Genomic DNA, 21,755 nt, shown 5'->3' with positions numbered 1-21,755 from the left:
ATCTATTATTTTATTTTAATTGCGTTTACTGACACCAAGACCTCTTTTACAAGGTAGCCTTGCAAACAATCATACACATTCACAATATTTACAATTGCAATGCAATAAAAGCATACAATATTTACAAGCAATTTAAGAAAAGTAACTTACAAAACACGATAATGAAAAACAAACATTCCTCAGTACTGCCCTAGCGACACCAAAACATCCAACTTTAGAGATGTGAGTTCTGGAAAGCACAAATAAAATCCTAAAATAAATCACCTTGATAATAAAGTATTGCATGCATCTATCATCGCGTTTGCAAACTAATGTAAGATCACTGTTCCTAATGTGATGAGTAGATTCAATAGGCATAAGCTAATAATCAGTGTCGTAAAACTCGATACCGGTCCTGGTCTCGAAACCGGACTCAAGACCACATATTTAGTGTCTCAGTCTTGTCTCGGTGTCAGATACATTTGAAGCTTTTTGTAAAATAACATATACTTAGTTTTACCTGCACAAGTAACAATTTCAGTTGAACAAAGGCTTTCTGTAAAGCAAAAAAAATGCAGATTGTTGTTCTGAAATATCCTTGTTAACAGAAGGGGCAACAGAATAGACAACATAAGTGGAGGTTATCATTTATTACAGAAGAAACAATATTGTTTATGTAGATAGTAAAAAGTACAGGACCAACTATCATTATCTTATTTTGACTAGTATTTCAACCCAATGGAAATTATTATTATAATAAAATTAAAAAATCTAACCTCACCATCAACATCCATCTGGAATTCATCTGTTGTGAAACTCATCTATTCAATTCCAATGAATTAAATCACGACTACAGGCCACCCTTCACAACACAAAGTCGCCAATGGAAATAAGGAACTCAGAATGAATAGATGGAGGTTTGGTCAAGCTATCAGTTCATCTCCAGGGGTAGGACGTGGAAAAATGGATGCCTGTATTTACTGTCATCTTGAATATTATAACCATAGTCTGTCAGAGATAGATTGCTTATGAGCAGATGTTAGATCAAGATATTCAACGACTATCCCTCCAACAAGGCTGAACTGTGGGTGTGCTTGCTGTGACGAAGTGTAACTAATATGTTAAGTAATACATCAAACGTTGCTAAAGTATCAAATTTGTCCACTTGGAGAGATTGAAAAGGCAATCATTCCAATATAGCTGAATAGTGTTCCATGCTCTCGATTCATAACTGAGTCTTCTGTCTTGACACCCTCAGGAAGTGAGGCAAGAGTTCACGCGTGGCTGAAGAAAGGGGCTTAACTAAATTAGAAATGGACGTGTTGCCATAAAAGACGGGAACGATTGACTGACATCTAGCTGATGCCAACACTTCAATGTTGTCCATCACTCATAACTACACATTAGTCAAGCCATGTAAAATAAACCAACTTAGTGTACAGTACAGTAAGTAAGTCAGCTGAGGAGTCACACACCGAATATTCTCGAGTGAAAACCACATGTCAACATCGAGTGTGATGAACTAAGGGAGAGTGGAGAAGGGAGAGAGAGAAAGAGAGATAGAGAGGGGGTAGGGAGCTAGAGTGAGAGAGAGAGAGAGAGAAAGAGAGAAGGAAAGAGCAAGAGAGAGAGTGAGAGAGGAAAAAAGGGAAGGGGAGAGATGGAGAAAAAGAGAGAAATTATAGGGAGGGGGGATTCTCTGAGGTGTGAGGTCCCAGAGTGATGACATGAAAGGGGAAAGTAAATGAGTGCTCTGAGCCCAGCAGCAGATAGCTGCAAACAGAGGTTTCTCCACAGGGTTCTACTTGGCAGTGAGTCCATCCTCTGAGGATGGGCCCACTTTGCTTTAGTAGTGCCTGAGAATGTGTAAACAACACTGATGCATGTTATGATTCCCTCCTCCCTGTCGAATTTCATAAAAATATAAATACTATATATATATATATATATATATATATATAATATATATATTTTTAGATACAACTATACAAAATATATTCACGTCTTCAAACAATTGATTAAAACACTGTTTTGCAATAGTCTACAGTTGCCTCAACAGCACTCTGTAGGGTAACACCATGGTGTAGCTGAAGCTAAGCCGAAGCTTCCGTCCTCATTTGGGTACATTGAATTCAGTAGAAAACCTACTTATGTCAACTTCCGGAGGATGTCCTCCAACCTATCAGAGCTCTTGCAGCATGAACTGATGTTGTCCACCCAATCAAAGGATCAGAGAAGGAATCTAGTACTGAAAGCATAAGCTACAGCTAGTGCATAAAGTGTGGTGAGTAGTTGACTCAAAGAGAGAGAAAGACAATAGTCAAACAGTTTTGAACAAATACATTTCCTCAAAAATGAAGAAGAAGCAAGAGAGAGAAAGAGAAAGAGAGCTAGCTATTTGTGACCTGATTCAGGAAACTAGGCGTATGTCGCAAGTCACGACTTCACCTGGTTAAATAAAGGTGAAATAAAATAAATAAATAAACAGGAGAGTTGTTTGAACTTTTTTTTTAAATGTTTCATCAAAAGGTGTTTTTTGGCAGAAATGCCTTCTCAAACATGTGAACTTTCATGTGACTTAATATCAACTTGTATGCTATCTGTAAATATGAATAAAATTGTTAAATTGCGAGCCTAGTTGGTTTCGCCACAGAAAAAGTCAGCAACCTTCCCGCTAGCCATGATTGGCTGAGATAATGAGTGGGCTGGACATGCCGAGAGATGAGCTTGTATTGGACAGCCATATAGTACGCGTCTGTCTATTGGAGCTGGTGAGTAGTCTAGGTAATCGTGGCAAACAAGACTTTAAAAAAAAATGTATCGCCTAGTAAAATTGCATGAACCTAATGTCAAGTTAAAGTGTACTGTTATCTAGCTAACGTTAGCTGGCTGGGTCGCTAACTAACGTTGTGTATGAGCTTATTCTTTGTATCTCAGACACATTTGCTTGACTTGTTATAGCCATAGACCCTGGCTGGTTAGCTACCTGCAGATTCATGCAGAGGGGCTCTCCAATAGTAGTGCCAAAACATTGAAAGACGGTTTTCTCAAAAGTGAGTGTACAAGTTGATCAACTTTCAAAGCATAATTACTTTCCCATTGTTCCTCAGCTGTAGTGTATAATATACCATTTTGTAGCTCTGAGTCTCTACGTTTATCCAATGTAGAAACAGAAATTCAAATGTTGCTACATAAGACCGAATCCAGGTGGTGAATCACATATTTAGTTAAATTTTTTAAACTTTCATTTAGTTAGCTAGCAAATGCAGCTAGCTAGTTTAGCCTACTCAAACATCCAGCTCAAACAGAGAGGGATGCTATGTTAGCTAGCTGGCAATGGCTATCCAACACTGGAACTCTTCCAAGACAAGGTAAGCTTTTGGTTTTATTAATGTATTGCCACGGGGCCAGCTGGTGTAACTGCTAAATTGCATGCTGACTGTACACTGTACTGCATGATTGTTTGCGTGTGATCGGGGTGTATTTATTCCACAGATTCTGTTAAAAAACATTTCTTAAACGGAAGCAAACGGAACAAAACGGGGATAAACATATCTGAATTTGTCCAATAGAAACTCTCATTTGCAATTGTTGGAGAACATTTCAGAACATTTCCCTGTCAAAGCCAAGAAAGCCTTACACAATCAGACATTACCTTAGGATTTAACTTGGCCTGGGTAAGATTTTTTTATTTATAATCCTTTTTTTCATTAGTAAACCAAATGGCATCAGCTGTTCCAGGGCACCCAAGTCTAATTTGTTTGTGCCTTTTTACTTACAGAGGTCGAGTCTTAATGTCATCAATCAGTGTCCAAATAAAATGGTATTGCTCTCAGACAAACCCCAAAAGGCTTAGTGACTGTGAGCTCTCTCATGTAGGTGACCTAAGACCGACATTCAAAGAAAAACGGGGCGGAGGGAATTATCCCAGGAAACTGCCTAGGAAACCGACGGTAGGTACATCCCTCTCTTACAATGACAGCTACCTCTGGATTTACTCAGGAGGTGATGATCCATTTATCTGCATACAAAATGTGCTCGTTGGGGAGAGTGACACTTAATCCAGCTGGGATGAGGCCCTGTGGATCTGCGGCTTCCCAACTTCGGTGGTGATGAACAACCCATTCGATTTGACCTTTGACTGTATCTCCACCTCCATTATGTTAAAGAAGCATGGATCAGTTGTGAACTGTCCTGATCAGCATTACTACCATGTCTGGTTGAGACCTGTGAGTGTGGTGAACAGTCATTTTCCTTCCATTTAAAAGGAGTGGTCACTTTTGTCTAGGAGAGAGAAAGTGAGAGAGTGCCTGGGGCTCCATTCCCTGTCAATTTCCTACCAATGCGGCCCCCTCTCCACTTCCACCACCAGCCCGCCTGCCACGCTCAAATCAGAAATGCAATCAAGTCTGTGAGCCACACAAGAGCACTCAAATCATCACCAAGAACAAAAAAAATAGACAAGCCATTTAACCCCTTTACCCTCATCAGCCTTGCACAGACCAATAACACATGGCATTAATGCAACTGGGCTGTTGACAACCTATAATTCAAAAGTCCATTACTAATCCCAGGGCCCTTTGGCATTGGAGAGAAGGCTTCAAACTTTGGTTTCCCCCGAGGAGTAAACATATGTCACATCAAAATGACAGGCCTCAGCCCTGCTTCTGGTGATTGGTTTTGATTTGTTTTCAGCCAGAGCTCAACTTGAAGAGGTAATAATGGAGACAGATTTGGGAGCAGATTTCCAAGCAAAGGGGCGGAGAATGCAACAGTTCAGAAACTCCCTGTCCACTCTCACTCGACAGTGAGAGTGACAACAGTGAAAAAATGTCACATCACAGTGGTGTTTACCTGTACCTCTTCCACTAGATACTGCTTTTGTAGCGGGAGGGAGAGAGATGTTTAAAAAGGAGTCTAACCATAGCTGCTACGGTGCAGAGGCAAAAGCCTATACGAAAAGCGATGGCCAGCAAGTAGAGGCAGTACAACGCTCACATACACTGGTTACAGTATATCCCTCCCTTGAGTAGTCTCGGAAACCCGACCCTAGGCAACACAGTGACTATAGGACTATTTTGGCATAGAGGAACTAGGTCACTGCCTTCGCTTATAACAAGAAAAATCTGGGGTCTCTCCCAACAAATCACGAGGTAGAAATGCCGAAACATCCCGATTCAAAACCAAAGATTGCAGGCAAAACCTTTGCAGTGGCTTTAGTTAAGGTAGTTGATGCAAACTAGCCACTTACGAAATGCACTCATTAAAAATAACCTCCATGATCTCCATCTTGATAGCTACTATTTTGTATTTTATTCAAGTGGATAAAGTATGGGTGTGAAGTTGGGATTCTTAACTTTAAGAAAAACAGTGTTGTTTAGTTTTTTCCCCCCACTTAATTAAAATCACAGTGCAGTTATCAAAAAACATATTATTTTCTGTGTTATAGTCAATAGGCTATAAAGGCATGGGAAAGTTGTGTAATTCAAATATAGCAGGAGAGGAAGAAGAGAACTTTAAGATACTTTGGTGAATTGGCAAAAGGCATGCAAGACAAGAGATTGAGAGATGCAGATTACTAAAACAAATGAGCATGTGTCTGCCTGCCCCTCCTCTCTCTCCCTTGTGCTGGCCTGCCTGCCTGCCCTGTCTGTTCAGTCTTCGGTGTGTTGCGAGGAGAATATCTTAGCCTATTCATGGCACCGATGTTGCCGGGATGCAGAGGTATCTACGGCCAGTCTTGCGAACACAGGGTAGCCTACTCTTTGTTTTTGCCCCATAATATGAAATTACGGTAGGCTACCGGTATCCTTTCTCGATTACCCTTTTAAGACATAATGGAATGCGGCCCCTTAAAAGAGCCTTGGCTATGGCATGTTTGTTTGTCGGTCTGTTAGGGTAGGCTACACTATGGATTTTAAATGCCGACAGGAAACCTTCTCTGGAGATATGAACAGGCAAAGGAATGAGGCATCTGAAGATGGACTAACGTCCATCACTCGGCAACCAGAACTGTCAATAAATAATCTTGAGGTTCTGCGCAGCAGCACATCAATCAGCGACGTTAATTGTTGTTAGGGAAAAATATATAACATTTTATACCGAAGCAGAAGTTACTGAAGCTGCGTTCTATGTCTGTAAAGGGTTGCGGTAGATATAACTTCATTGCCCGGCCCTAGCAGGCAAATGTAATAGGACCATTATTCTGCATTGTATATTGATGTTTATCGTTTTAACAGAAAACAGATGTTTTAAAAGTTATGTCAAATTGTCAATTTGTCACATCCCTAGACCCTAGTCACTGTGTTGCGTAGGGTCGCGTTTCTCTATCTCTTGAGAAGCGTCACCCATGCAAACAGTAGAAGCCTTCCCCATTGCCCCAAGAGACATATCCCCCCACTAACAACAGTTTAACATGACATGTCGAGGGTTCAGAGAGTGAAACATCAACTAGGGAAAAATGAACACTCAATGATGGGAAGAGCGTATGGAGCTCAAGAACATGACTGTTCCCTGAAGTCAACAATCATCAATTCACGTGACAGTCAGGCATTAGCAATCAATCATCACAAACTTCAATCTGCACTTGTACTGTATGGGGCTGGTATCCTGGACACAGATTAAGCCTAGTTATAAAAAGCATTCTCTATGGAGAACTTCCATTGAAAGCTCTTTTTTGTCTAGGACTAGGTGTAATATCTGTACAGCAAACTGGTCCTTACATTTTCAGTAGTTAAAAAGACAGAAACCCCTTGAGTTGACAGGTCCCCTCTATTCTAACTGACCATAAAATGCATCAGCGCTGGAGTATTAGTGGGAAAGTTTAGTTGAAAACCGCTGGAGAAGGGCTTAGACCTGATAAGGCTTTTATACTCAGCGTGTCATCCGTGGCTTTCAAGAAATATGCCGATGAGTTTGTTCAGTCTGAGAGACTTTGCGTGACTGCTCAGCCTCTTCTTAACTCCACCAACAGATCTCCCATTCCAGGTAATATCCTGGGGCCCAACATGAGAAGAACCCCGTGACATTACAAAAGGAAGGAGAAGAAAACAAACACACAAAAATCCACAGCTGAACCCATCCCCTCGGAATAGCACTCCTTTTGAAGCGGTGAAAGAGCTTTGGTTACAAGGAGGATGGCTCGCACTGATGGGGATGACCAATGAGCCTCGGATGGAAAAAGGAATGAGTGCAGAGTTTCCTCCTTCATTATCCCCCCTGTGAGAAATAATCAACATCGCTCCATTTCCACCTGAGCCCCTCCTGAGTCTCTGAGCCTCACTGCTCTCTCTATCTCTCCCTTTTTTTGAAGAGCCCACTGTGTCCGGCATTGTTCAACAGGACATTATATGAAATGCCATGCACGATCAGTGAAGATGCTTGTCCCCCTTGCATCTCAGCTTGTTGTGGTTGACACACAGCGAGGGGCACAGACACATGGTACGCATTAACACATGTGCACACTCACACATACGCACACTCTTGCACGCACACACAGCTTTGTTTTCATGAATTTTCTGGGAGTAAAAATGTATTCCCATACAAAATCCTATTTCAGCTAACCTAACCCTTAACCTAACCGTAACCTTAACCCCAAGGTTAAAGTTAGTCATCAGTCTCAAGTCAAAGTCGAGTCCCGAAGTCTCAAGTTATTTTATTACAAGTTGAGTCACAAGACATGTGACCCAAGTCCACACCTCTGGAAAACATGCACACACACACACACACACACACACACACACACACACACACACACACACACACACACACACACACACACACACACACACACACACACACACACACACACACACACACACACACACACACACACACACACACACACACACACATACACAGTGATGCCCCAATTTCCTTTGATTAGACACTCCTATCCTGATGACATGGATAAGAAGGCAGATGGTGTTTCCTGTTGTTTGTTGATTTATTCATACCGCCCTTTAAAAAAAATATATATATGTCTGAAGTGTCCTGTTTTGCTAGTCTCGTACGAACCATCCTGATCTACGAGGTTACTGTTTTGCCATCCTGAAAACACAAGACTTTGATCATGTTGTTCTCTGCACTTTGATTTGTACACAACCTGAATTTGCACCAAAGGCTCAGAAATGCTTTTTTGTGTGCAATCTGCAATTTGCTTTGCTCAGCAGTCGGCACAGAACAAGATACTTTCTTTACAGTGATACATATATCACATTGACCAGGGCCCATAGGGAGACCCATACGGCTACGGTCAAAAGTGGGGCACTATGTAGGGAATAGGGGGGCATTTGGGACGTAGACGCAGTATGTTCAACTCCTAACTGGATTAATGTCAGTCAGTGGCGTAACCCTAGCTGGCACCCCGTGGAGCCAGGGAGCTGACACTGACATCCCTACCATAGGTGATCAGTGAGGCGGACTGACAGGCGGCCGGATTGCCATCTGTGTTTGACAGTATCACTTTGGAGTGGCTGAGATTGTGTCACAATGCATCTCGGTCTACTCAGACATGAGCTGAGCAATGGATATGTATTGAAAGAGGAAAGAGAGCGAGATGGGGGGGGGGGGGGGGTAGAGTGAAAGAAAGGGAGTGAAAGAAGAAAAGAGAGCCAAAAGACAGATATAATCGTCCAGGTCAAAAGTGAGAGAACAAGAAAGAAATATGAGCTGACGAAAGCGAGTTAATGATACACCATTTTTACACACACACACACACACAGGGGTGACAGAGGAATACAGGATAGGAGAGAGGAGGAAGCCCCGTTGTGTACCTGTGGGAACAGCTGCGTCCATGGTGGGCCTCTCCCAAGTGTTGACTTGCTCCCAAGCGAAGCCATTGGTCCCGAGGGCCACACTGTAGCCACAGCTGCTGTAGGGGTCTTCAAATGAACAGCTGCCTGTAGGACACAACGAGAAGAGAGAAGAGTAGTGTTGCATATGTCAACACGATTAAGCCATATACTCACATCATTATTTCATCCCCGCTAAATAATTATTTTCCAGCGCATTAGGCTTTATGCTAGCCAGAAGCCATGGATTGAGAAAGCAAGATGAAACTCGGTCTAATTAAATGTACTCTTTGAGATGCGTGGTTTAATTGCAATGAGAGGATTCAAAGGGAATTCTTGGGGGTTTTGTGCATTATCTATTTTGTCAATTACACAAATGTTTTGTGTTTTTGAGCTGCTTTTATGCGTGGATCGTTTGATGCAACGCTCGCTTTCAGATTTGAATCAAATTTGTAAAATTGCATAAGCCAAGTTCTAAACACTCATTGGCGGCTAATGACTTGCCTGTGTACTGAATGGGAAAATAAGAGCACATTCCATTCAAATGACAGGGGAGTTTTGTTCATTTCGTTCTATTCTGAAAGGTCACAAACATTTATCTCTTGGTGGCCAAGTCTCACTGCTGAGATTGAGGCTGTCCTAATATGGACACCATACAAAACAAATAACTTTTCACTCTCCATATCAATAGTGTCAAACAACCACTCGCTGCACTATGTCTCTCTTGGTTCTGATATTTTCCGACACAGAGGGGGAGAGAAAAACATGCCGAAGACCTTCATCTCCTCTAATTAATGTTGCCTACCAATTTGATACATTATTGATAAGTTGCCCACAAAAGATAAGTAACAGTTTGGGATGATCAGTTAAAGCTCCAGCTTACAACCTGCACCCACATCTGCTCCTAGGGGAGGAGCTAGAGTAAAAACGGGGGCTTTTCATCTCTTTTTATTTTACCTTTATTTAACCAGGCAAGTCAGTTAAGAACACATTCTTATTTTCAATGACGGCCTGGGAACAGTGGGTTAACTGCCTGTTCAGGGGCAGAACGACAGATTTGTACCTTGTCAGCTCGGGGGTTTGAACTCGCAACCTTCCGGTTACTAGTCCAATGCTCTAACCACTAGGCTACGCTGCCGCCCCTCTAAGGCTAGTTAGACAGTGAGTTGTAATGGGAAGGTTTTTCAGCAGCTGCATTTCTTTAGGCTCTCTGTGGAGACGTTGTTTATAAAATTGAGTTTCACATGTAGCACTTTCATCAGTAAGGTTTGAATGAACTGGGAGGCATGGTAGAGTGTGTTCACAGTCTCTACATTCAAAGAGGACATTGTTTACACCCATAAAATTGACAGAAAAGATAAGTGTTCGCACCTCAGGATATAATTTGGGAATCTGTGCGCTGCAATTAATATTGCTGTCAGATTACGATTGTACTGTAAATAATTCAATTAATATTTTTGCAATTTCGGGAGGCTACATAGTGAGGTTGCTAGCTTATGACAACACGATCAGCAAAGAGGCCTTTGAACATATCTGTTTTGAAATGTTATTGTGGTAGAAAAGGTAAAGAAAATGGAAAGTAGGCAACTGTACAGTACATTTAAATGTGAGTGATGATCAAATGTTGAATTTCTTACTGGAACCTTTACATATCTCTTTATAAAATAAGCTTTTTGGACAGATTTTCTTCCGGGCTAATTTGGTTAAGTGTTTTCTGTATAAATGAAGTATTAGTGTTGATAAACACAAACATACACATTCATCTTGTGATCATACTCAACCAATTCAGGGCCCAAGACCCTCTACCAATTCTAAAACATTCCAGTCTTTCATCCATTTTGGAGCCCCAATTGGACCCTTTGATCATTATAACCTTACATTTAAGACCACTGTAATCCAAACTGACAGGACCTACCATGTCATACACCAATGGGGGCTAACTCAGCTAAAGCGTCTGTTTTCTGTTCACTTAGACAAGATCTTAGTTAGCTCCCATTAAATTTACTGTCATCATCTAAGATTTAATTACAGCGTTTACTAACATATGCATTTTTTCAGTATTTTCCCTTCCTGGCGGCATTTCCAAGCTAGGCAGGCTAGTATACGGCTCAGATGCTAAAGCTATTATTTCCACACCAGTAAGCGATACAGAATATCAGGACAGTGTCTTGTCATGTTAAAATGTGTCTCTCATAATAGGACAAATGTGACCTAACAAATGCCATGCAGCCATATTCTTAGTTTCACTAGAGAATGCATGACTCAATAGGACCACTGTTTGTGGTCTTTTTTCCGCTTGAGTGGAAACAACAAACAACTTACCAATGACCCCTCTCTAGTTGTCACTGTGTACCTGGAATGGCTCAGGAAAACACACACACACAAGTCAATGGATTCAATCCGTTCGGACAGGATTCAGAACACAAGAGGGAGCAGGCTGATTGAATGCGTGAGATACATATGTTGTACACACACTCAACACACACATAGGCAGACTCGCTTTCACTCACACACACATCCCATTTGAAATAAATCCAGCTTCGCCAATAGCACTGAATTAGACGAGAGAAGAAAGATGACAAGGCAGACAAAAGGCACAGAGCGCTTCTAATAACACACATGACTCATTCAATTTAGATGCTCCCCTCAACCCCTACTAATTCTACATTTTCCAATTTGCATACACATTTTAACCTTGGCAGCTCACTCCACACAATCCATTTCCCTAAGCCAATCTATCCCCATCCATCACCTTGCGGAGAGGGGGAGAAAAAGGCTGTAGGTAGGATAGGTAGCCAGGCATCGGACAGAGGCTCTCCAAGCTCAATCAGGTCAGAGCTGGGTCATGTTTGGTGTTCATGCACCAAACGGAAGAAGATGGGGAGAAACTACCTGGACTTGTCCAATAAGAAATGCTAGAGGATACAGTTGCCTGGAAATGGAATCTGTTAACATCTCTACAAGAAGCATGCTGGGTTGATGAGCAGTCAGTAACAGGCTTCAGGGACGGTAAGTAAATATCTGGATACATACATACAATATTGGCAGAACATAATGAACTGTTAATGAGACAATTTTTCTTGGTTTTTCTGTCTCTCTTCAGGCTTTGAAAGGCTCCCTTTTCAAAGACAATAACGGTTCATGTGAATGAAACATACTCTTTTGGAGATACATCTCAGTTCACAGTGTATCAATAAATAATTGTCATTTTCTTAACCATAACCTGGCTTAACTGGCCTCTAGGCCACATGGCTAGTGAATGCAATCCTGGAAAGGGTTAATCCTGTATTGATGATGTATCAATGATCTGAATGTATGACCTGTACTGTAAATATGCTAACATGACTCTCTGCCTCATCCATACAACTAACAAAGTCAACTGGTGTCAGAAGTTGGATCAGAACTCACTAACGTAACAAACACTACACAATGTCGAACCATTTAAGAAGTTGTATGGAACGTACGAGCCCAGTAAAAATACTCTTCCTCCAAGATTTATGCAGGTTGTCAGTCGTTTTTTATCCCTTCTCTGATTTTAGTATTTGCATACTAATCCCACTTCTCGAACTAAAATGGCAGCTTTGCATTAATGACTCTCTTTTCCTCTCCTGTGTGAGTCAGGTGGTGTGTCCTCATAGGAGGCTAGTCCTGATCCCCTAATTCCAGGGATTGGAAGAACAGACGATACGGAAGACTACAAGAAATCTGCCTGAAAAGCAAGCTTCTTTCTGCCTTTAATACACAACAAGGAAACCCGTCATTCTTTCAAACAAGAAATCCCTTACATAGCACTAGGCACAGGGATTATGCTTTTCTATGAATTTCCAATGTTGCGGGGCCACAGGAGGGCAAAGGAAAATATGTGAAGGCAGAAATGGATACAGTGTGTTTGTGTGTGTACCTGTATGACACTTCCCCACTGTCCTTGGGTCTGGCTGTGCTTGTAGGGGGGAGAAGAACAGTGTGTGTCCTTGGATGCTCGTTATTGGGCCTTCTGCGAAACACAGTGGGGATTTTATAAAGCCAAGCCAGCAGAAAACACAGGCACAGGGGCCAGAGAGCTTCCCACCAGGTCACTCACCCACAGCCAATCAGAGCACAGGCTAAAGGATGTGGAAAAGCAGATGTTGTCTCTGTCTCTCTCAGTGTATTTTCCACCTTTTTCACTTGTATCCCTCTTTTGATTTCTGTTTAGTCAGACTCAACAGAAATGATCCCCCCCCCCCCCAGGGCGACAACGGCTCAGCCTCAAAGTGGTAGGCCACACAAGCTCACAGAACAGGAAAGCCGAGTGCTGAAGCGTGTAGCGTGTGTAAAACTGCTTCTGGAAGCAACATCATCACAATAACTATTTGTCTGGAGCTTCATGAAATGGGTTTCCATGGCCGAGCAGCCGCACACAAGCAAAGCTTCGGCTGGAGTGGTGTAAAGCTCGCCGCCATTTAACTCTGGAGCAGTGGAAACGCGTTCTCTGGAGTGATGAATCAAGCCTCACCATCTGGCAGTTGGACAGGATAATCTGGGTTTGGCGAATGCCAGGAGTTGACTACCTGCCCCAATGCATAGCGCCAACTGTAACGTTCGGAGGAGGAATAATGGACGGGGGCTGTTGTTCATGGTTCAAGTTAGGTCCTTTAGTTCCAGTGAAGGGAAATCTTAACGCTACAGCATAGAATGACATTCTAGACAATTCTGTGCTTCCAAATGTGTGGCAACAGTTTGGGGAAGGCCCTTTCCTGTTTCAGCATGACGATGCCCGATGCACAAAGCGAGGTCCCTACAAAAATGTTTTTGGGAGATCGGTGTGGAATAACTTGACTGACCTGCACAGAGCCCTGACCTAAACCCCATTGAACACCTAATGCTCTTGTGGCTGAATGGAAGCAAGTCCCTGCAACAATGGTCCAACATCTAATGGAAAGCCTTTGCAGAAGAGTGGAGGCTGTTAAAGCAGCAAAGTTGGGACCAACTCCACAATAATGCCCATGATTTTATCAGGAGATGTTCAATGAGCAGGTGTCCACTTACTTTTTGTCATGTAGTGTATCGCTACTATGAAAACACACACACCATGCAACAATTTGCACACTCTATGAAAAATATTATTCACCATCATTTTCTCCTCCAAGTATGAGTCCTTAAAAATAACACCAATGTTGATTCTTTAAGTCCACCTTCTGTTACAGTAATGAGCTACAGTGTCTCTTTGTCACACTCTAAATGTTAGCGTCTGACTCTTCTTCCCCCTGCGCCCTCAGAGATGAGCTGTCACTCAGCAAATTAGCTGCAGTAAATGCCCGTCACACCATGCCTGCCCATATCTCCTCAGCCACTTAAAAACTCTGTTCACAGCCCCACTACCACCACCCCCCATACCCCCACACCCTCCTTTAACCCACTGCCACCACCCTGTCACCCACGAGCTTGAAGAAGACGCGTGGTGGCATCAGAGGGATGCTAAAGCTTTGTTTAAGAGCTCAGAGCCCCAGCGGGGGAAGGGGTTAGCCCTGGGCTCATTACAGACCTCACACTCAGTCAATAAGATTTTGGCGCAGCAGAGTGACTAACCTTGCCTCACCCAGGGCCCTCGCTAATGTGAATATATTGAATGCTAGGGCAATGTGGCAGGGGCTCCCGAGTGGCGAAGCAGTCCAAGGCATTGCATCTCAGTGCTAGGGGTATCACTACAGACCCTGGTTTGATTCCAGGCTGTATCACACCCCATAGCGCGGCGCACAATTGGCCCAGCGTCGTTAGGGTTTGAGCGGGGTAGGCTGTCATTGTAAACAAGAATTTGTTCTCAACTGACTTGCCTAGTTAAATAAAGATCAAATAAAATGTATCAGCCTCAGCTTTGCTGCAGTAGAGCCACTTATTAGCATTAGATTTGAATTTGTGATTCATTAACTTCTAAAGAAAGTATGCTGACTTTACTATGAACTTTGACTGAGAGCCCCTGGAGGCTTTATTCATTTTTCACCTTCTCTGTGGGTGAATTTTGGAGGACTTACCTCAACTTTTTGTTCTTTTCTGGCTAGCTCCCTTTTGGGGACTTCTTTGAGCAGCATAGCCCAGCTCTTATTTGTCTCTAGCAGGACGAGGCGTGACTCTCAAATGTCTCTGCACAGCCAAGGTACCAATGGAATAAGCTGTGGCCCAGTGTAGTCCACTATGTCCCATGTGTCACCCCCTCCCCCTCTCATTCATCCATCTCTGGGGTTGTGGAGGCAGCTGAAAAGGGAGAGTCGCTTGGCGGATCTATCCGGATGAATATGAATGAGAGCTCAGCTCCTTGGCAGCACATACACACAGTCTCGGGGTCGCTTGAAACTGCCTGAGCTGTCTCCAGCTCTACAGTGTCAGTGGGAGGAAAAACCTGCCACCGTATCAGCTTGCTGTCTCCAAAGACAGGCCCTCGAATCCCCTTTCAGACTCGCCAAGACTAGGGGGAGAGAGAGAGCGAGTGGGAGAAAGGGAGAGAGTGAAAGAGAGTGAAAGAGAGAGAAAGAAAGGACTAGCTGGGCGAGAGAGAGAGTGAGTGAGTGAGTGAGTGAGTGAGTGAGTGAGTGAGTGAGTGAGTGAGTGAGTGAGTGAGTGAGTGAGTGAGTGAGTGAGTGAGTGAGTGAAAGGGGACTAGCTGAGAGAGAGAGAGATGGCTCAGTTAGAAGTTGTGAGTGGCTATGATCGACCAGTCTGAAAAAAGCCATGTTTAAGCCTCGGAAACGTGCTGTCAGATTCCCCCTTTAATGTACATTTGAACGCCTTAATCTCCGACAGCGATGGCTCTTTCTTTGCCAAGATGAAACTTTAGTCTTAAAGAGAAAATAAAAAAGGGACCTGGAGAATGTCAGTGGTGGTAGAGGATGTGTGTGTGTTCTTGTGTGTCTTTAGTGTGTGTATGTATTTGAACACGTCCAGTGGTGCAGTGGTGCTACTGCCCCTAAGCAGGACTTGGTTTCAGCAACCTCCTTAATAATTGAGCTTTGTTGGCCTGCTAATCAATTAGCTAAATAATTCAGTATTCAGTGTGCAGGAGAGGAGAGCTATAGCAAATAACAGCCATGGATCACCTCGCTTAGAGGCAGTTTTCTGATTAATATGGTACATATGGCACTGGTGTGGTCACTGCGGTATTGAATGTAAACATCCATCTCTTTTAGCGATGGAGCTACTGCATAGCATCTTACTCCACAGCACTAAAGCAGGAGTCCTCTCCTGAAAAGTCCACAGCATTTTATAGTTCTATTAGCAGCACTGAAGTCAGCAACTTCCAATAAGGTAGCTAGCAACCTACACAACACTACAAGCAGTAATTTCTAGCTCTCACATGTGTCCTATGTTGTTGCTTTCCAGATATGTGAATGCACAGACATATCGTGACGCAATCCTGAGGCCCATTGTCATGCTATTCATCCACCACAGAAGCCCTAGCATTAAATATCTTCACATTTTACTCTGACACTACCGCCTAGCATCTTTTTTTTTTAAACATTAATTTAACTAGGCAAGTCGGTTAAGAACAAAGTCTTATTTACAATGACGGCCTACACCGGTCAACCCCTAACCCGGACGACACAGGGCCAATTGTGCGCCACCCTATGGGACTCCCAATCACAGCCGGTTGGGATACAGCCTGGAATCAAACCAGGGTCTGTAGTGACACCTCTAGCACCTCTTTGCCACTCGGGAGCCCAATGTGCATTCCCAACCTGTCACAGAGTCACTGGGCACAAAGTCTTTCCAGAACGTGGAATACGTTTCGCTCAATGTCTCGTAGAAAGAGGTAGAAATTGGGAATCCATTGTTTACAAAAAATGAGACCCTAAACGGTAAACACTGGGATAAGAAGGATACAAAACGATAGGTTATTGTACTGTTTGCTGATTTCGATCCTCATGCCCCATTCGTCCCGTGATTGGCGGGATTACGGTGGTAATTGGGTCTCTAAGTAGCCGTCCTACCACTTACGGACTCCATACGGACTAAATAATTAAATAAACAGAGTCAAAGGGAACTAGTCCGATGGAGGTAGTGGGGCTGAGGCTGGGGGGATGAGGTGGCTGAGGCGGGGGGATCTTGACAGGGACTGGCCCTGGGCGGCTGACCCCGGTGCAAGCTTAGGCTTGGGGAGGAGGGTGAAGAGCCTTGACTGGCCACGCTCTCAGGTCCTCATTAGAGCAGGCAGCAGGTACACCCCCTCTTCTATGGGATTTGTTCTTGGCTGTCACACTCTCTCTTTCTCTCTCTCTCTCGCCGCCTCTTGGACTGTTTCTCTCTCACTGTCTTTCTTTATCTCTCTCTTCTCCACGGGTCTAATTTGATTATCTGTCTCCTGCTATCTTTCTCCTCTCCCTCCTACTCAGTATCCTCTCTTTTGTCAATATCTCTCTTTCCCTCCCTCTCTTTCTTCCTTGTTTATTTTTCTCTCTCTCTCCTTTCTTATTTGACTCTTAGTCTCTTTCTCTACTTCCTCATCTGCTTTTCTTTTCTTTTTCTGCCCTTTTCATCCTCAATGTCTGAGTACTTGTAATATTTAAATACTGTCTAAACTATACGTTCATAACAACACTATTGTACAGATTTTAATTTTGATCACTCTTTTGTTGCTGAGAATTTTCCTGCCCAGCAGGAAATACAAACTTGTAGTGTATTCAGGGTTTAAAAAGGCTTTTAACGTATGTAATTTCCCCTTTAAAATGTCAGACTTGATTTTCTCGAACAAAAAATGTAGCAACATTTTGTTTCAATGAAATGTAATCCGCATAATAATTCACAATTCCTGAAGCTGCAGGATTATTTTCCTGCTGTAGCAAACTGGCTCAAATTCAGATCCTACATCTGTATGCTCTAAGTAAGTATACTTGGTATACATGAGTTCATCTGACTCAGGGAAAGTAGATAAAGGGCTTCATTAGCAAAATCCCAAAGTATACCTTTAAAGATTGTTTGCAATTAATTTGGCCTTCACCTCTCCTGCAGCAACAGCAATTGTACAATGATCCATGTAATTATTATCTACGATCGATGGCAGGTGGGGAAGGAGCAGTGCTTACACAAATACAAACACACACACACACACTTATTCATAGTCATGTTCAATGTCACCCTCTGCAAATGCTTGCCTGAAAGACCATGAACTGGGAGACTCCCAAAGGGATTGGTGTAAAATTTTAAATCAGAGGATGTTGTGTTCCAATATGGCAGCTGGTGTCACTTGACTCCAAATTCTGCCCTCTCTGTTACTCTGCTCAAAGTGTGTATGTGTGTGTGATAGTATGCAAGCAGGTTTGTGAGTGTGTACATTTATATGCGCATAGAGTATTTACAGTTGAAGGCAGACGTTTACATTCACTTAGGTTGGAGTCATTAAAACTTGTTTTTCAACCACTCCACAAATGTCTTGTTAACAAACTATAGTTTTGGCAAGTCGGTTAAGACATCTACTTTGTGCATGACACAAGTAATTTTTCCAACAATTGTTTACAGACAATTTATTTCACTTATAATTCACCGTATCACAATTCTAGTGGGTCAGAAGATTACATACACTAAATTGACTGTGCCTTTAAACTGTTTGGAAAATTCCAGATAATTATGACATGGCTTTAGAAGCTTCTGATAGGCTATTTGCCATAATGTGAGTCAACTACAGGTGTACTTGTGGATGTATTTCAAGGCCTACCTTCAAACTCAGTGCCTCTTTGCTTGACATCATGGGGGAAAAAAAGTTGTAAACATCCACAAGTCTGGTTCATACTTGGGTGCAATTTCCAAATGCCTGAAGGTACCAGGTCCATCTGTACAAACAATAGTACACAAGTATAAACACCATAGGAACACGCAGCCGTCATACCGCTCAGGAAGGAGACGTTGTCTCTGTCTCCTAGAGATGAACATACTTTGGTGGGAAAAGTGCAAATCAATCCCAGAACAACAGCAATCCTTTGCTTGTGAAGACGCTGGAGGGAAACAGGTACAAAAGTATTTATATCCACAGTAAAACGAGTCCGATATTGACATAACCTGAAAGGACCCTCAGCAAGGAAGAAGCCACTGCTCCAAAACCGCCATAAGACTAAAGTTTGCAACTGCACATGGGGACAAAGCTTGTACTTTTTGGAGAAATGTCCTCTGGTCTGATGAAACAAAAGTAGAACTGTTCGGCCATAATGACCATCGTTATGTTTGGAGGAAAAAGGGGAGGCTTGCAAGCCGAAGAACACAATCCAACCGTGAAGCACGGGGGTGGTAGCATCATGTTGTGGGGATGCTATGCTGCAGGAGGGACTGGTGCACATCACAAAATAGATGGCTTCATGAGGAAGGACAATTATGTGGATATATTGAAGCAACATCTCAAGACATCAGTCAGGAAGTTAAAGCTTGGTCGCAAATGGGTCTTCCAAATGGACAATGACCCCAAGCATACTTCCAAAGTTGTGGCAAAATGGCTTAAGGACAACAAAGTCAAGGTATTGGAGTAGCCATCACAAAGCCCTGACCTCAATCCTATAGAACATTTGTGGGCAGAACTGAAAAAGCATGTGTGAGCAAGGACACCTACAAACCTGACTCAGTTACACCAGCTCTGTCAGGAGGAATGGGCCAAAATTCACCCAACTTATTGTGGGAAGCTTGTGGAAGGCTATCCAAAACATTTGACCCAAATTTAACAATTTAAAGGCAATGCTACCAAATACTAATTGAGTGTATCTAAACTTCTGACCCACTGGGAATGTGATGAAAGGAATAAAAGCTGAAATAAATAATTCTCTCTACTATTATTCTGACATTTAACATTCTTAAAATAAAGTGGTGATCCTAACTGACCTAAGACAGGGTATTATTACTAGGATTAAATGTCAGGAATTGTGAAAAACTGAGTTTAAATGTATTTGGCTAAGGTGCATGTAAACGTCTGACTTCAACTGTGTATTATGCGGCTTTCACAAGGGCCAGTGGACAGTAGTTAAGACACCCAGATATATCAGGGTCAGAGAGGGACTCAACGGGGGTCCAGCAGCGCGATTAGTATGCAAGCTAGTACACCTCCCCTGGGTCTCGGCAGAGTGTGTGTGTTTGTTTGTGTGTGTGTGTGTGATAGTATGCCTCTCCATGCCTGTGTGTGTGTGACCTTCATGTAGAACCGTATCTACAAACACTTAATTATCCTCCTACTACTCAGGTTGCCCATCTCGCCGTGAGACAGATATGTCATGTGTTAGTCATGTAGCTGTGGAATAAACAAGCACTCGCTCTCTCCCGCTGGAACAAGCTAATACATATTTAGCAGATTTTTAGGGGCATTTGTGATGCTTTTACTGTTTACCATTGACCCAGCTGTGCTGATATTACATTTTATTGGCTGGGATGAAAGCAATTAAACCTGCCGCTAAGGCATCACTGTATGTTCCAAATGCTCCATTCCCTATGTAACAACTTTTAGAGAGGGGGAGAGTACGAACTCTGACACGCCTCTTCAAACCAGTATATTACAAATTGGTGTGTGTGTGTTTTTATTATTTTACTAGGCAAGTCAGTTAAGAACAAATTCTTATTTACAATGATGGCCTACACTGGCCAAACCCAGGCAACGCTGGCCTATTGTGCGCCGCCCTGTGATACAGCCTGGAATTGAACCAGGGTGTCAGCAGTGCCTTAGACTGCAGCATGTGTGTGCAGAAATCCATTCATGGCAGGGCCAGCAAAAATGTAGGAACTCAAATCATCACTAAATTATAATAAAAGTATTGTCTACCTACAGGATAACCCAGGGTTTCCCAAACTCGCTCCTGGGACCAGCCCTGGGTGGACATTTAGTTTTTTGCATTAGCACTACACAACGGATTCAAATAACAATCAAAGTATAAGAATTTGTTCTTAACTGACTTGCCTAGTTACATAAAGGTTAAACCATTTTTTTTATGCCTATCAGGCCTGCACAGCGGATGATGGCCAATTGAAATTACACCTAAACTACAGTATATCGAAACTAATTTCACACATATAAATAGAGTTAGCCTAAAAACAAGAATACATTGTGTGTTCTTGTGTGTGTTCTTCAGTTTGGCACTGATTTCCCAGCCTGTGTCAATTCCAAGCTGCACTCTTCATCAGATTCCTCTTCATAAACAATTTAACAATTGATAATGTTCTCACCCATCAGACAATTGTAAATGGGTGGGTGGTATAGTTGAGAACAATTGGAGGTTAACTTAGTAGCAATGCAAATATCATGGTACAGCTATATGGCCACTGAAATACTAAGGCACTTTTTAACGGTAAGTTTACAATATTAAACTGTCAGGAGGAGTAAAACAAGGTTGTCCACTATTGGCATAACAATTTATTGTGGCCATTGAAATGTTAGCTATTAAAATCAGATCCAACAATAATGCAAAGGAGTTAGAAATCAAGGGATTAAAAACAAAGGCGTACGCTGATGATTCATGCTTTCTTTTATATCCACAATTTGGATCGCTCCACAGCCTCATAGAGGATCTAGATACTTGTTGTAACCTCTCTGGGTTACAACTAAATTAATTACTATATTACGTTTGGATTACAAAAAAATACTACTTTTACATTACCGTGTAGTTTACCGATAAAATGGTCTGATGGTGATGTGGACATACTCGGTATACATATCTCGATAGAAAGTTAGCCAAATTAGATACATATTTTCATTACCATGGTAGCAAAATCATGTATATTTGTGGAAAAATCTTCCAGATTAACTCTTTAGTCATATCCCAGATTATCTATTTGAGGCAGGTGGAAGAGGGAAAAACTAAGGAACTTCTCTGTTGGCCCTGCATTAAAGACCAAAATTGGTTGAAGAATATTTTTTTTAAAAAGTATACCAGTTTCAATTAAGGACCAAAAAATTGACAGCTGTGCCATATAGATTGCTAAATAGTTGGGAAGAGATTTTCAATGTACCGATTCCATGGCACATGGTTTATGAACAGATACACAAATCTC

At 42.4% G+C, this 21,755-nt stretch overlaps 1 protein-coding gene across 1 annotated transcript in view; it reads right to left on the bottom strand.

Annotated features, from left to right (window-relative positions):
* The window catches only part of LOC109890760 (receptor-type tyrosine-protein phosphatase T-like), a 484,190-nt gene that overhangs the window by 367,304 nt on the left and 95,131 nt on the right, over positions 1–21,755 (bottom strand). The window contains exon 2 of the mRNA XM_031824663.1: positions 8,754–8,879. Coding sequence (XP_031680523.1) covers positions 8,754–8,879 — 126 coding nt within the window. The remainder of the gene's footprint in view (positions 1–8,753; positions 8,880–21,755) is intronic.

The sequence above is a fragment of the Oncorhynchus kisutch genome, linkage group LG5 (assembly GCF_002021735.2).
Source record: "Oncorhynchus kisutch isolate 150728-3 linkage group LG5, Okis_V2, whole genome shotgun sequence".
Lineage (NCBI taxonomy): Eukaryota > Metazoa > Chordata > Actinopteri > Salmoniformes > Salmonidae > Oncorhynchus > Oncorhynchus kisutch.
The sequence above is the reverse complement of the archived record's forward strand: the minus strand, read 5'-3'. Positions and strand labels throughout refer to the sequence as shown.